At 46.5% G+C, this 15163-nt stretch overlaps 1 protein-coding gene across 2 annotated transcripts in view; it reads left to right on the forward strand.

Annotated features, from left to right (window-relative positions):
- The first annotated feature begins 2243 nt into the window (after positions 1–2243).
- Positions 2244–15163, forward strand: part of arhgef6 (Rac/Cdc42 guanine nucleotide exchange factor 6) — a 45002-nt gene continuing 32082 nt past the window's right edge. Inside the window, exons 1-3 of one of the 2 annotated variants that reach the window (XM_087798722.1) lie at positions 2244–2709; positions 3518–3601; positions 6601–6685. In XM_087798722.1, coding sequence (XP_087654848.1) covers positions 2545–2709; positions 3518–3601; positions 6601–6685 — 334 coding nt within the window. In that variant the 5' untranslated portion in view covers positions 2244–2544. The remainder of the gene's footprint in view (positions 2710–3517; positions 3602–6600; positions 6686–15163) is intronic. The other variant, XM_087798723.1, reaches the window with a different exon arrangement.

The following is a 15163-nucleotide window of genomic DNA, read 5'->3' on the forward strand; positions in this document are numbered from 1 at the left end:
AGTCACACATCACAACACACACACACACTGATGATACAATAGAGTCACACATCACAACACACACACACACTGATGATACAATAGAGTCACACATCACAACAACAAACACACACACACAGTGATGATACAATAGAGTCACACATCACAACAACACACACACTGTTGATACAATAGAGTCACACATAACAACAACACACACACACTGATGATACAATGGAGTCACACATCACAACAACACACACACACTGATGATACAATAGAGTCACACATCACAACAACACAAACACACTGATGATACAATAGAGTCACACATAACAACAACACACACACACTGATGATACAATAGAGTCACACATCACAACAACACACACACACTGATGATACAATAGAGTCACACATCACAACAACACAAACACACTGATGATACAATAGAGTCACACATAACAACAACAAACACACACTGATGATACAATAGAGTCACACATCACAACAACACACACACTGATGATACAATAGAGTCACACATCACAACAACAAACACACACACACAGTGATGATACAATAGAGTCACACATCACAACACACACACACTGATGATACAATAGAGTCACACATCACAACAACACACAGTGATGATACAATAGAGTCACACATCACAACAACACACACACACTGATGATACAATAGAGTCACACATCACAACAACAAACACACACTGATGATACAATAGAGTCACACATCACAACAACACACACTGATGATACAATAGAGTCACACATCACAACAACACACACACACTGATGATACAATAGAGTCACACATCACAACAACACACACACACTGATGATACAATAGAGTCACACATCACAACAACAAACACACACTGATGATACAATAGAGTCACACATCACAACAATACACACACACTGATGATACAATAGAGTCACACATCACAACAACACACACACTGATGATACAATAGAGTCACACATCACAACAACACACACACACTGATGATACAATAGAGTCACACATCACAACAACACACACACACTGATGATACAATAGTCACACATCACAACAACACACACACACTGATGATACAATAGAGTCACACATCACAACAACACAAACACACTGATGATACAATAGAGTCACACATAACATCAACACACACACACTGATGATACAATAGAGTCACACATCACAACAACACACACACACTGATGATACAATAGAGTCACACATCACAACAACACAAACACACTGATGATACAATAGAGTCACACATCACAACAACACAAACACACTGATGATACAATAGAGTCACACATCACAACAACACACACACACTGATGATACAATAGAGTCACACATCACAACAACAAACACACACTGATGATACAATAGAGTCACACATCACAACAACACACACAAACTGATGATACAATAGAGTCACAGATCACAACAACAAACACACACTGATGATACAATAGAGTCACACATCACATCAACAAACACACACTGATGATACAATAGAGTCACACATCACAACAACACACACACTGATGATGCAATAGAGTCACACATCACAACAAAAGACACACACTGATGATACAATAGAGTCACACATCACAACAACACACACACATTGATGATACAATAGAGTCACACATCACAACAACAAACACACACTGATGATACAATAGAGTCACACATCACAACAACACACACTGATGATACAATAGAGTCACACATCACAACAACACACAAACACTGATGATACAATAGAGTCACAGATCACAACAACAAACACACACTGATGATACAATAGAGTCACACATCACAACAACACACACTGATGATACAATAGAGTCACACATCACAACAACACACACACTGATGATACAATAGAGTCACACATCACAACAACAAACACACACTGATGATACAATAGAGTCATACATCACAACAACACACACACACTGATGATACAATAGAGTCACACATCACAACAACACACACTGATGATACAATAGAGTCACACATCACAACAACACACACACACTGATGATACAATAGAGTCACACATCACAACAACACACACACACTTACACACTTTAGTTTACGTTTTTATTTATGTTTAATTCCTTCTGTATTTTATATTGACGGCTCTTACAACATACATGTGGCCCCTGAGGATATTCAAAAACCCCTGCATTATTATTATTATTATTATTTTTTTAATGTTTTGTTTCCATCACGTTGAGAACAAAGGTTTCTCTTCTGAACGAGTGAGTTTGTTGAGATCGTCGCGAGAACAACCAACAGGTGCTGTGTTGTTGTGGCCCTGCAGGAGCAGACATGTGCAGCTGTGCTCGAGGGGTTCCTGTTCGCCAGTAGGAGTGATCGTCAGAGATCGTCAGGGTTCGTCGGTGATCGGCAGAGATCGTCAGTGTTCGTCAGTGTTCGTCACAGCGAGTTGAGACACACTCGAGCTGCGGATGTAAACCTCGAACCCAGACCCAGAAGACCTCCTGAGCCATGAACCCTGAGGAGCAGACCGTGACCTGGCTGATCTCGCTCGGAGTTCTCGACTCGCCCAAGAAGAACATCTCGGACCCGGAGGACTTCTTGAAGACCTCGCTGAAGGATGGGCTGGTTCTGGTCAAACTCACCGAGAGACTCATACCTGGATTCACCGCCAAGGTGCGTCGCGGGCTCGCGGGAGGGTTAGTTAGCGACTGGTTACTAGTTAGTGAGTCTGATGGACGGGGGCCTGACCTGTCCATCATCCCTGCACCTGTCACTCACACGTCGTGCTTGGAAACGTCACGTGTTTTGTGAAGAAAACTTTGGTGACTTTTGTCCACGAGTCTTGTCTTGTTCCGCGTTCTTGACGCGACTGTTGTGGACGGACTCGCACTTCCGGGCGTCACTAAACACTTCCGCTTGATCATAACATGATAACCCGCGACACAAGTCGAGGTTTATCGTCAACATTTCGCTGAAAACGTCACATTTTAGATTGTTAAGATGATAACTAATATGTTGTGATGTCGTCACTTCCGCAAGAAGCGCATTCTATAGCAAGGAGGCGCCGCAGTGTCACCGGAAATGGAAGCTTCTGCTTTATTCAGCCTTTTTTTCTTCTCCATTTCTAGTTCATGTTAATAAAAACTATTGTTTAAAGTAAAGCATGAGTGTAAACATACACTGACTGTTTTTCATTATAGTTTGTTTATGGAAACTGTTTTTATTTTTATTTTGAAACTTTTCAAAGTCAGCGGATGTTGTGTTCGCCTGTGCTAGCTTGACGGGGGTGTTATGGTTGTGTGGTCGTGAAAGAAGAGACTCACAACAGACTCACAACAGACTCACGAGAGACTCACAAACACAACAATGTTGCGAACACTTCCACGAGGATGTTTCTGTGTCAGGAGCGTCGAGTTCGCGTCAAAGCTTCTCTGAACGAGTCCATGTTCTTCTGGATCAATACTTTTATTCACTGTTTCAGTTCTGCCAGGAGCCGAGGTCAGAAGCCGAGTGTGTGTCCAACATCAAGGAGTTCTTGAGAGGATGTGCGACCCTGAAAGTGGAGGTGAGTCAACCGAACATCTCTGCTTTTATCTGCTTATTAACACACGTTTAAGATGTTGTCTGTTGTGTTTGTGTACTTGTGTGTAGTCAACAAGACCTGTCAATCACTCTCATGTCAATCACTCTCATGTCAATCACTCTCATGTCAATCACTCTCATGTCACTGTCATGTCACTTTCAAAACTTAAACACCAGTGAAGTAAATGACACTCGATGAGTTGTTCTTTGAAATCGATAAACAAGAAATATCTGTAAATAAAATCTTTAAAAATGTTTATAAACATCTTTGATAAAAAGAATCAACGTAAGATCTTTGTTTGTATGACAGGATTGTCAAAGTCCACCAGTCTAGGGGCCAAAATCCTCTGGTCCAGGGGTCCCTGATCTTTGTTAACCCCTCAGACCAGTTACATGTTATATTCACCTTCTGACGTAAAGATACAAATAGTTTGTGTTTTACTCATTTTTCACTAGTGAACAAGTTTATTTTCGGAGTAAACAAGTTTCAAAGGCTTTAATAAAACTTCTTTAAATCTAAAAACCTTCAGACAGTAGTAATCGATGGAACTCATGATAGTTTGATCTTCCTGTGACCAGGACCGGGTTCAGAACCACTGGTTCATATTAATGTGTTAATGTTTATTCTCTGAGGCTCTATTTATATAAACAATAACATAATAATTCATGATACATCTTTGTCCAAATTTATCAAAATCCTTCAACTTCACTTTAATTGTTGCCATTATTAATCTTTATTCCTTCCCTTTAACTCTTTAAAAGTCACAATATTATTAATATATCAACATTTATTTCAGCCAAACCTTACGTTTGACACATGTTGTTCTGTTTAAAGACATGTTTACTAAAATAACAAATAACTAAAACCAGTGCTGCAGTAAACATTTATTATGAATATCACTCGTAAAAAATACATAAATGCATTTTAAACATTTTGATTTAACACTTTTAATGTTTTAAAACGATGCAAATACTCATTAATTGTTGGATTTAGAGCCGGAATCAGATTTAAAATCTATTCAAAGACAAGAAAACATGTTTTTTTTATGTACGATCTTGTTTGTTTTTATGAAGCAGTTTGTCGAGTGAAGCTCTTTCATATCTAAGTGCTGACGGAACCAGTGGAAGGTTGTGGGTCGGGCCAGGTTCTGACGTGTACTGCATTCTTAGAATATATTCTTGAAGTTATGTTCAGATATAAACGTGTTTCAAACATGTTTGAAGTGATTATCTGTACATGCAACAGAAACATAGAAACATGTTGGAGAAGGTAGAAGTCAAAGTACTTGTGTGTGTTTTATTCAAGTATATTCTGCGTGTACTTCACCTGTTAAACTGTACTTCCATCAGTGGTGCAGATGTTGGGAGTGTCTCCTGAACCAACGCTATAAATAATCTTGAGTCACGTTTGGTGAAAACTTGTAATTGAGTTGGTGGCTCCAGCGGTGGCTCCTCGTGCAGCTGGTTCCGTCCGACCCGACCCATAATTAGAGCTGGTGCTGCAGCAGCCAGTGAGCGCCGCTGGTCTCAGAACCTCAGCCTCATGATGTCATGAGTCTGTCGACCACAGAACCTCTCGTCCTGCTTTCACTTCTGCGATCCAGAAGAGGAACCTCTCGTGTCGCTTCTTATGATCCGCGTTAGAAACTCCTTGTTGAAGTTTCCCTCCAGAATATTTCTGTCAGAAACTATTTCAGGAGCTTCTATGGTTTCTTTCTGCAGCTCTTTTAACACAACTTTGTGTTTGTGTTGAAAACTCTCATGAAACGACACTGAATGACTTTATTTAAGATGTTTTATTTAAAAGGTGAAACAGAATCTGTGAGAGGAAACGAGACACTCGTCTGCCTCACACACCAGGAAGTGATGTGTGTGTGTGAGTGTGTGAGTGTGTGTGTTAGTGTGTGGGCGTTAGTGTGTGTGTGTGTGTGTGAGTGTGTGTGTGAGTGTGTGGGCATTAGTGTGTGGGCGTTAGTGTGTGTGTGCGTTAGTGTGTGTGTGTGCGTTAGTGTGTGTGTGTGTGCGTTAGTGTGTGTGTGTGTGTGTGTGTGTGGGGGGGTGTGTGTGCGTTAGTGTGTGTGTGTGTGTGTGGGGGTGTGTGTGCGTTAGTGTGTGTGCGTTAGTGTGTGTGTGTTTGAGTGTGTGAGTGAGTGAGTGTGTGTGTGCGTTAGTGTGTGGGCGTTAGTGTGTGTGTGTGTGTGTGTGTGCGTGTGTGTGAGAGAGTGTGTGTGAGTGTGTGTGTGTGTTAGAGGGTGTGTATGCGTGTGCGTTAGAGGGTGTGTATGCGTGTGCGTGTGTGTGAGTGTGTGTGTCAGAGAGTGTGTGTGTGTGAGAGAGAGTGTGTGAGTGAGTGTGTGTTACAGGGTGTGTGTGTGTGTGTGTGTCAGAGAGTGTGTGTGCGTGCGTGTGTGTGTGTGAGAGAGAGTGTGTGAGTGAGTGTGTGTGTGTGTTTGTGCGTGCATGAGTGTGTGTGTGCGTGCATGAGTGTGTGTGTGCGTGCATGAGTGTGTTTGTGCGTGCATGAGTGTGTGTGTGCGTGCATGAGTGTGTGTGTGCGTGCATGAGTGTGTGTGTGCGTGCATGAGTGTGTTTGTGCGTGCATGAGTGTGTGTGTGCGTGCATGAGTGTGTTTGTGCGTGCATGAGTGTGTGTGTGCGTGCATGAGTGTGTGTGTGCGTGCATGAGTGTGTGTGTGCGTGCATGAGTGTGTGTGTGCGTGCATGAGTGTGTGTGTGCGTGCATGAGTGTGTTTGTGCGTGCATGAGTGTGTGTGTGCGTGCATGAGTGTGTGTGTGCGTGCATGAGTGTGTGTGTGTGCGTGCATGAGTGTGTGTGTGTGTGTGTGTGTTCAAGCGTTCTTGTGCATGAAGCTCTAATCACGCCTCAGTTTATCCAAGAGTGTAAAACATGTTTATTTGATTTGTGTTCTTCAAAAGTGTGTGTTGTGAGTCATGAGATGGTCACGTTGTGTTTGTGTTGCAGGGGTTCGAGCCGGAGTGGTTGTACACGGGTGAGAACTTTGGGAAGATCCTGAACACGTTACTCGCCGTTAACTTCGCCACGCAAGGTGAGATGTGTGTGATGATGTTCGAGGGGCTTGTTTTCATGTAGAAGAAGAAAGAAAATAAACACATAATGACACAAACATTCAATGGAAACTTGGTTTCAGAAAGTCATGAAACAACTTTGTCTTGTTTCCATGGCAACATAACAGTTTAAACACAAACTCAAACACTTCATATAATATTTATTTTAAAAAATGGATTTATTTCAATTTATTGTAGATTATTTTTGATAAAATATGTACAAGTACAAGTATTGTAGATATATTTTCCTGGGACAAATTTATTTTTTGCTTAAAACTCTAAAAACGACTCATAACAAAATGGTCCAACGAAAGGTCAATGTTTAAAAGTAAAACGAAAAGTATTGTAAAAAAAGACAACAACTCTTCAATTGTTTTAACTCCTTTGATTGGATGTTATTATGTCAGTCAAACTGTTAGCCCCGCCCTCTCTGCTCTCAGCCTCATGTCAATCATGAAGAGAATGATTGACAGTTTGTCAAATCAGTCTGACATGATGTCATAGTTCAGGGAGATCAAAGCTGATCTTTGGGTCCATATTTAAGAATTTCAAACGGTTTATTCTTCTCGTCCATTAAATGGTGAAAACGTTGTTATTAAAAATGATTGTTTTCGTCAAACGACAACATTTATGTCATAATATCAAAAACTACTTTTAAAAACGTTAAACGTCTCAGATAAACGTCTCGTTCTGAATCAAAGTAAAAGTAAATCCTCGTTAAAAGAAGGTTCGACCTGAAGAACCTGAACGACGACAAGAAGATGCAGAAAGAATGAACGAGTGAAGGAGATAAAGTTGCTCAACACGGACAAGAATAAACATGAAACTGAAGAACAACACGTTCAGAAGAACCGTCGACTCTTTGATTCAAACACTTGTTGATCCTCTTCAGACGATGTTCGACATCAAGCTCTCGACTGAAGAGATTCGCTCGTAGAATCGAAACATGTTCGTCTCTCGTGTCGAGTCTCGTCCAGAACATGTGAAGCTTTATGACGTGGATTTAAAAAAGAGAAGAAATCATCATCTTTGATACTTTACTTAAGTGTTTATTTTCACCTGAAAGGATGTGTTTCTTCTCTGTAATGACAGAACAACTAAAGCCCAGATCTTTGTTACCACGTTTTCTTTTGGTTACGATTGATTAACTTGTTAGTGTCGTCCACGACCGTGTTCCGTCGATAACCAGGATCCATAACCAGGATCCATAACCAGGCCAGACTCTGACAAACTATTGCCAGCTTCAGTACAAACACGTGGACATGATGCTGAGAATGTTCCTGGAACTTGTTGGTAGCAGCTGGTCTGACGGTGTGTGTGTGTGTGTGTGTGTGTGTGTGTGTGTGTGTGTGTGTGTGTGTGTGTGTGTGTGTGTGTGTGTGTGTGTGTGTGTGTGTGTGTGTGTGTGTGTGTGTGTGTGTGTGTGTGTGTGTGTGTGTGTGTGTGTGTGTGTGTGTGTGTGTGTGTGTGTGCGCGCGTCATGCTGGGTCACGCTGAGCGCCGCATTCACACACAGGTTCATCAGAACAACACACACTCTGAGCGCCGCGTTCACACACAGGTTCACCAGAACAACACACACTCTGAGCGCCACACTTCACACACAGGTTCATCAGAACAACACACACTCTGAGCGCCACACTTCACACACAGGTTCATCAGAACAACACACACTCTGAGCGCCACCTTCACACACAGGTTCATCAGAACAACACACACTCTGAGCGCCGCCTTCACACACAGGTTCATCAGAACAACACACACTCTGAGCGCCACACTTTACACACAGGTTCATCAGAACAACACACACTCTGAGCGCCGCGTTCACACACAGGTTCATCAGAACAACACACACTCTGAGCGCCGCCTTCACACACAGGTTCATCAGAACAACACACACTCTGAGCGCCGCGTTCACACACAGGTTCACCAGAACAACACACACTCTGAGCGCCACACTTCACACACAGGTTCATCAGAACAACACACACTCTGAGCGCCACACTTCACACACAGGTTCATCAGAACAACACACACTCTGAGCGCCACCTTCACACACAGGTTCATCAGAACAACACACACTCTGAGCGCCACACTTTACACACAGGTTCATCAGAACAACACACACTCTGAGCGCCGCCTTCACACACAGGTTCATCAGAACGACACACACTCTGAGCGCCACCTTCACACACAGGTTCACCAGAACAACACACACTCTGAGCGCCGCCTTCACACACAGGTTCATCAGAACAACACACACTCTGAGCGCCACCTTCACACACAGGTTCATCAGAACGACACACACTCTGAGCGCCACCTTCACACACAGGTTCATCAGAACAACACACACTCTGAGCGCCACCTTCACACACAGGTTCATCAGAACAACACACACTCTGAGCGCCACCTTCACACACAGGTTCATCAGAACAACACACACTCTGAGCGCCACACTTTACACACAGGTTCATCAGAACAACACACACTCTGAGCGCCGCGTTCACACACAGGTTCATCAGAACAACACACACTCTGAGCGCCGCCTTCACACACAGGTTCATCAGAACAACACACACTCTGAGCGCCGCGTTCACACACAGGTTCACCAGAACAACACACACTCTGAGCGCCACACTTCACACACAGGTTCATCAGAACAACACACACTCTGAGCGCCACACTTCACACACAGGTTCATCAGAACAACACACACTCTGAGCGCCACCTTCACACACAGGTTCATCAGAACAACACACACTCTGAGCGCCACACTTTACACACAGGTTCATCAGAACAACACACACTCTGAGCGCCGCCTTCACACACAGGTTCATCAGAACGACACACACTCTGAGCGCCACCTTCACACACAGGTTCACCAGAACAACACACACTCTGAGCGCCGCCTTCACACACAGGTTCATCAGAACAACACACACTCTGAGCGCCACCTTCACACACAGGTTCATCAGAACGACACACACTCTGAGCGCCACCTTCACACACAGGTTCATCAGAACAACACACACTCTGAGCGCCACCTTCACACACAGGTTCATCAGAACAACACACACTCTGAGCGCCACCTTCACACACAGGTTCATCAGAACGACACACACTCTGAGCGCCACCTTCACACACAGGTTCATCAGAACAACACACACTCTGAGCGCCACCTTCACACACAGGTTCATCAGAACAACACACACTCTGAGCGCCACCTTCACACACAGGTTCATCAGAACGACACACACTCTGAGCGCCACCTTCACACACAGGTTCATCAGAACAACACACACTCTATGCGCCGCCTTCACACACAGGTTCATCAGAACAACACACACTCTGAGCGCCGCCTTCACACACAGGTTCATCAGAACAACACACACTCTGAGCGCCGCGTTCACACACAGGTTCACCAGAACAACACACACTCTGAGCGCCACACTTCACACACAGGTTCATCAGAACAACACACACTCTGAGCGCCACACTTCACACACAGGTTCATCAGAACAACACACACTCTGAGCGCCACACTTCACACACAGGTTCACCAGAACAACACACACTCTGAGCGCCACCTTCACACACAGGTTCATCAGAACAACACACACTCTGAGCGCCACCTTCACACACAGGTTCATCAGAACAACACACACTCTGAGCGCCACACTTCACACACAGGTTCACCAGAACAACACACACTCTGAGCGCCACCTTCACACACAGGTTCACCAGAACAACACACACTCTGAGCGCCACCTTCACACACAGGTTCATCAGAACAACACACACTCTGAGCGCCACACTTCACACACAGGTTCACCAGAACAACACACACTCTGAGCGCTGCCTTCACACACAGGTTCACCAGAACAACACACACTCTGAGCGCCACACTTCACACACAGGTTCATCAGAACAACACACACTCTGAGCGCCACCTTCACACACAGGTTCATCAGAACGACACACACTCTGAGCGCCGCCTTCACACACAGGTTCATCAGAACAACACACACTCTGAGCGCCGCCTTCACACACAGGTTCATCAGAACAACACACACTCTGAGCGCCGCCTTCACACACAGGTTCATCAGAACGACACACACTCTGAGCGCCACCTTCACACACAGGTTCATCAGAACGACACACACTCTGAGCGCCACCTTCACACACAGGTTCATCAGAACAACACACACTCTGAGCGCCACCTTCACACACAGGTTCATCAGAACAACACACACTCTGAGCGCCACCTTCACACACAGGTTCATCAGAACGACACACACTCTGAGCGCCACCTTCACACACAGGTTCATCAGAACAACACACACTCTGAGCGCCACCTTCACACACAGGTTCATCAGAACAACACACACTCTGAGCGCCACCTTCACACACAGGTTCATCAGAACGACACACACTCTGAGCGCCACCTTCACACACAGGTTCATCAGAACAACACACACTCTGAGCGCCGCCTTCACACACAGGTTCATCAGAACAACACACACTCTGAGCGCCGCCTTCACACACAGGTTCATCAGAACAACACACACTCTGAGCGCCGCGTTCACACACAGGTTCACCAGAACAACACACACTCTGAGCGCCACACTTCACACACAGGTTCATCAGAACAACACACACTCTGAGCGCCACACTTCACACACAGGTTCATCAGAACAACACACACTCTGAGCGCCACACTTCACACACAGGTTCATCAGAACAACACACACTCTGAGCGCCACCTTCACACACAGGTTCATCAGAACAACACACACTCTGAGCGCCACACTTTACACACAGGTTCATCAGAACAACACACACTCTGAGCGCCGCCTTCACACACAGGTTCATCAGAACGACACACACTCTGAGCGCCACCTTCACACACAGGTTCATCAGAACGACACACACTCTGAGCGCCGCCTTCACACACAGGTTCATCAGAACGACACACACTCTGAGCGCCGCCTTCACACACAGGTTCATCAGAACGACACACACTCTGAGCGCCGCCTTCACACACAGGTTCATCAGAACAACACACACTCTGAGCGCCGCCTTCACACACAGGTTCATCAGAACAACACACACTCTGAGCGCCACACTTCACACACAGGTTCATCAGAACAACACACACTCTGAGCACCACACTTCACACACAGGTTCACCAGAACAACACAAACACTCTGAGCGCCACCTTCACACACAGGTTCATCAGAACAACACACACTCTGAGCGCCACCTTCACACACAGGTTCATCAGAACAACACACACTCTGAGCGCCACACTTCACACACAGGTTCACCAGAACAACACACACTCTGAGCGCCACCTTCACACACAGGTTCACCAGAACAACACACACTCTGAGCGCCACCTTCACACACAGGTTCATCAGAACAACACACACTCTGAGCGCCACACTTCACACACAGGTTCACCAGAACAACACACACTCTGAGCGCTGCCTTCACACACAGGTTCACCAGAACAACACACACTCTGAGCGCCACACTTCACACACAGGTTCATCAGAACAACACACACTCTGAGCGCCACCTTCACACACAGGTTCATCAGAACGACACACACTCTGAGCACCACACTTCACACACAGGTTCATCAGAACGACACACACTCTGAGCGCCACCTTCACACACAGGTTCATCAGAACGACACACACTCTGAGCGCCACACTTCACACACAGGTTCATCAGAACAACACACACTCTGAGCGCCGCCTTCACACACAGGTTCACCAGAACAACACACACTCTGAGCGCCGCCTTCACACACAGGTTCATCAGAACAACACACACTCTGAGCGCTGCCTTCACACACAGGTTCACCAGAACAACACACACTCTGAGCGCCGCCTTCACACACAGGTTCATCAGAACAACACACACTCTGAGCGCCGCCTTCACACACAGGTTCACCAGAACAACACACACTCTGAGCGCCGCCTTCACACACAGGTTCACCAGAACAACACACACTCTGAGCGCCACACTTCACACACAGGTTCACCAGAACAACACACACTCTGAGCGCCACACTTCACACACAGGTTCATCAGAACAACACACACTCTGAGCGCCACCTTCACACACAGGTTCATCAGAACGACACACACTCTGAGCGCCGCCTTCACACACAGGTTCACCAGAACGACACACACTCTGAGCGCCACACTTCACACACAGGTTCATCAGAACAACACACACTCTGAGCGCCGCCTTCACACACAGGTTCATCAGAACAACACACACTCTGAGCGCCGCCTTCACACACAGGTTTACCAGAACAACACACACTCTGAGCGCCACACTTCACACACAGGTTCATCAGAACAACACACACTCTGAGCGCCGCCTTCACACACAGGTTCATCAGAACAACACACACTCTGATCGCCACACTTCACACACAGGTTCATCAGAACAACACACACTCTGAGCGCCGCCTTCACACACAGGTTCACCAGAACAACACACACTCTGAGCGCCGCCTTCACACACAGGTTCATCAGAACAACACACACTCTGAGCGCCGCGTTCACACACAGGTTCACCAGAACAACACACACTCTGAGCGCCGCCTTCACACACAGGTTCACCAGAACAACACACACTCTGAGCGCCGCCTTCACACACAGGTTCATCAGAACGACACACACTCTGAGCGCCGCCTTCACACACAGGTTCACCAGAACAACACACACTCTGAGCGCCGCCTTCACACACAGGTTCATCAGAACGACACACACTCTGAGTGCCGCCTTCACACACAGGTTCACCAGAACAACACACACTCTGAGCGCCGCCTTCACACACAGGTTCATCAGAACAACACACACTCTGAGCGCCGCCTTCACACACAGGTTCATCAGAACAACACACACTCTGAGCGCCGCCTTCACACACAGGTTCACCAGAACAACACACACTCTGAGCGCCGCGTTCACACACAGGTTCACCAGAACAACACATACTCTGAGCGCCGCCTTCACACACAGGTTCACCAGAACAACACACACTCTGAGCGCCACACTTCACACACAGGTTCATCAGAACAACACACACTCTGAGCGCCACCTTCACACACAGGTTCATCAGAACGACACACACTCTGAGCGCCACACTTCACACACAGGTTCATCAGAACAACACACACTCTGAGCGCCGCCTTCACACACAGGTTCATCAGAACAACACACACTCTGAGCGCCGCCTTCACACACAGGTTCATCAGAACAACACACACTCTGAGCGCCGCCTTCACACACAGGTTCACCAGAACAACACACACTCTGAGCGCCGCCTTCACACACAGGTTCACCAGAACAACACACACTCTGAGCGCCGCCTTCACACACAGGTTCATCAGAACGACACACACTCTGAGCGCCGCCTTCACACACAGGTTCACCAGAACAACACACACTCTGAGCGCCGCCTTCACACACAGGTTCACCAGAACAACACACACTCTGAGCGCCGCCTTCACACACATGTTCACCAGAACAACACACACTCTGAGCGCCGCCTTCACACACAGGTTCATCAGAACGACACACACTCTGAGTGCCGCCTTCACACACAGGTTCACCAGAACAACACACACTCTGAGCGCCGCCTTCACACACAGGTTCACCAGAACAACACACACTCTGAGCGCCGCCTTCACACACAGGTTCATCAGAACAACACACACTCTGAGCGCCGCCTTCACACACAGGTTCATCAGAACAACACACACTCTGAGCGTCGCCTTCACACACAGGTTCACCAGAACAACACACACTCTGAGCGCCGCCTTCACACACAGGTTCACCAGAACAACACACACTCTGAGCGCCGCCTTCACACACAGGTTCATCAGAACAACACACACTCTGAGCGCCACCTTCACACACAGGTTCATCAGAACAACACACACTCTGAGCGCCACCTTCACACACAGGTTCATCAGAACAACACACACTCTGAGCGCCACACTTCACACACAGGTTCACCAGAACAACACACACTCTGAGCGCCGCCTTCACGCACAGGTTCACCAGAACAACACACACTCTGAGCGCCGCCTTCACACACAGGTTCATCAGAACAACACACACTCTGAGCGCCACACTTCACACACAGGTTCATCAGAACGATACACACTCTGAGCGCCACACTTCACACACAGGTTCATCAGAACAACACACACTCTGAGCGCCGCCTTCACACACAGGTTCATCAGAACAACACACACTCTGAGCGCCGCCTTCACACACAGGTTCACCAGAACAACACACACTCTGAGCGCCACACTTCACACACAGGTTTATCAGAACAACACACACTCTGAGCGCCACACTTCACACACAGGTTCATCAGAACAACACACACTCTGAGCGCCGCCTTCACACACAGGTTCATCAGAACAACAC

The sequence above is a fragment of the Callionymus lyra genome, chromosome 9 (genome assembly GCF_982586985.1).
Source record: "Callionymus lyra chromosome 9, fCalLyr1.hap1.1, whole genome shotgun sequence".
NCBI classification, from domain to species: domain Eukaryota; kingdom Metazoa; phylum Chordata; class Actinopteri; order Syngnathiformes; family Callionymidae; genus Callionymus; species Callionymus lyra.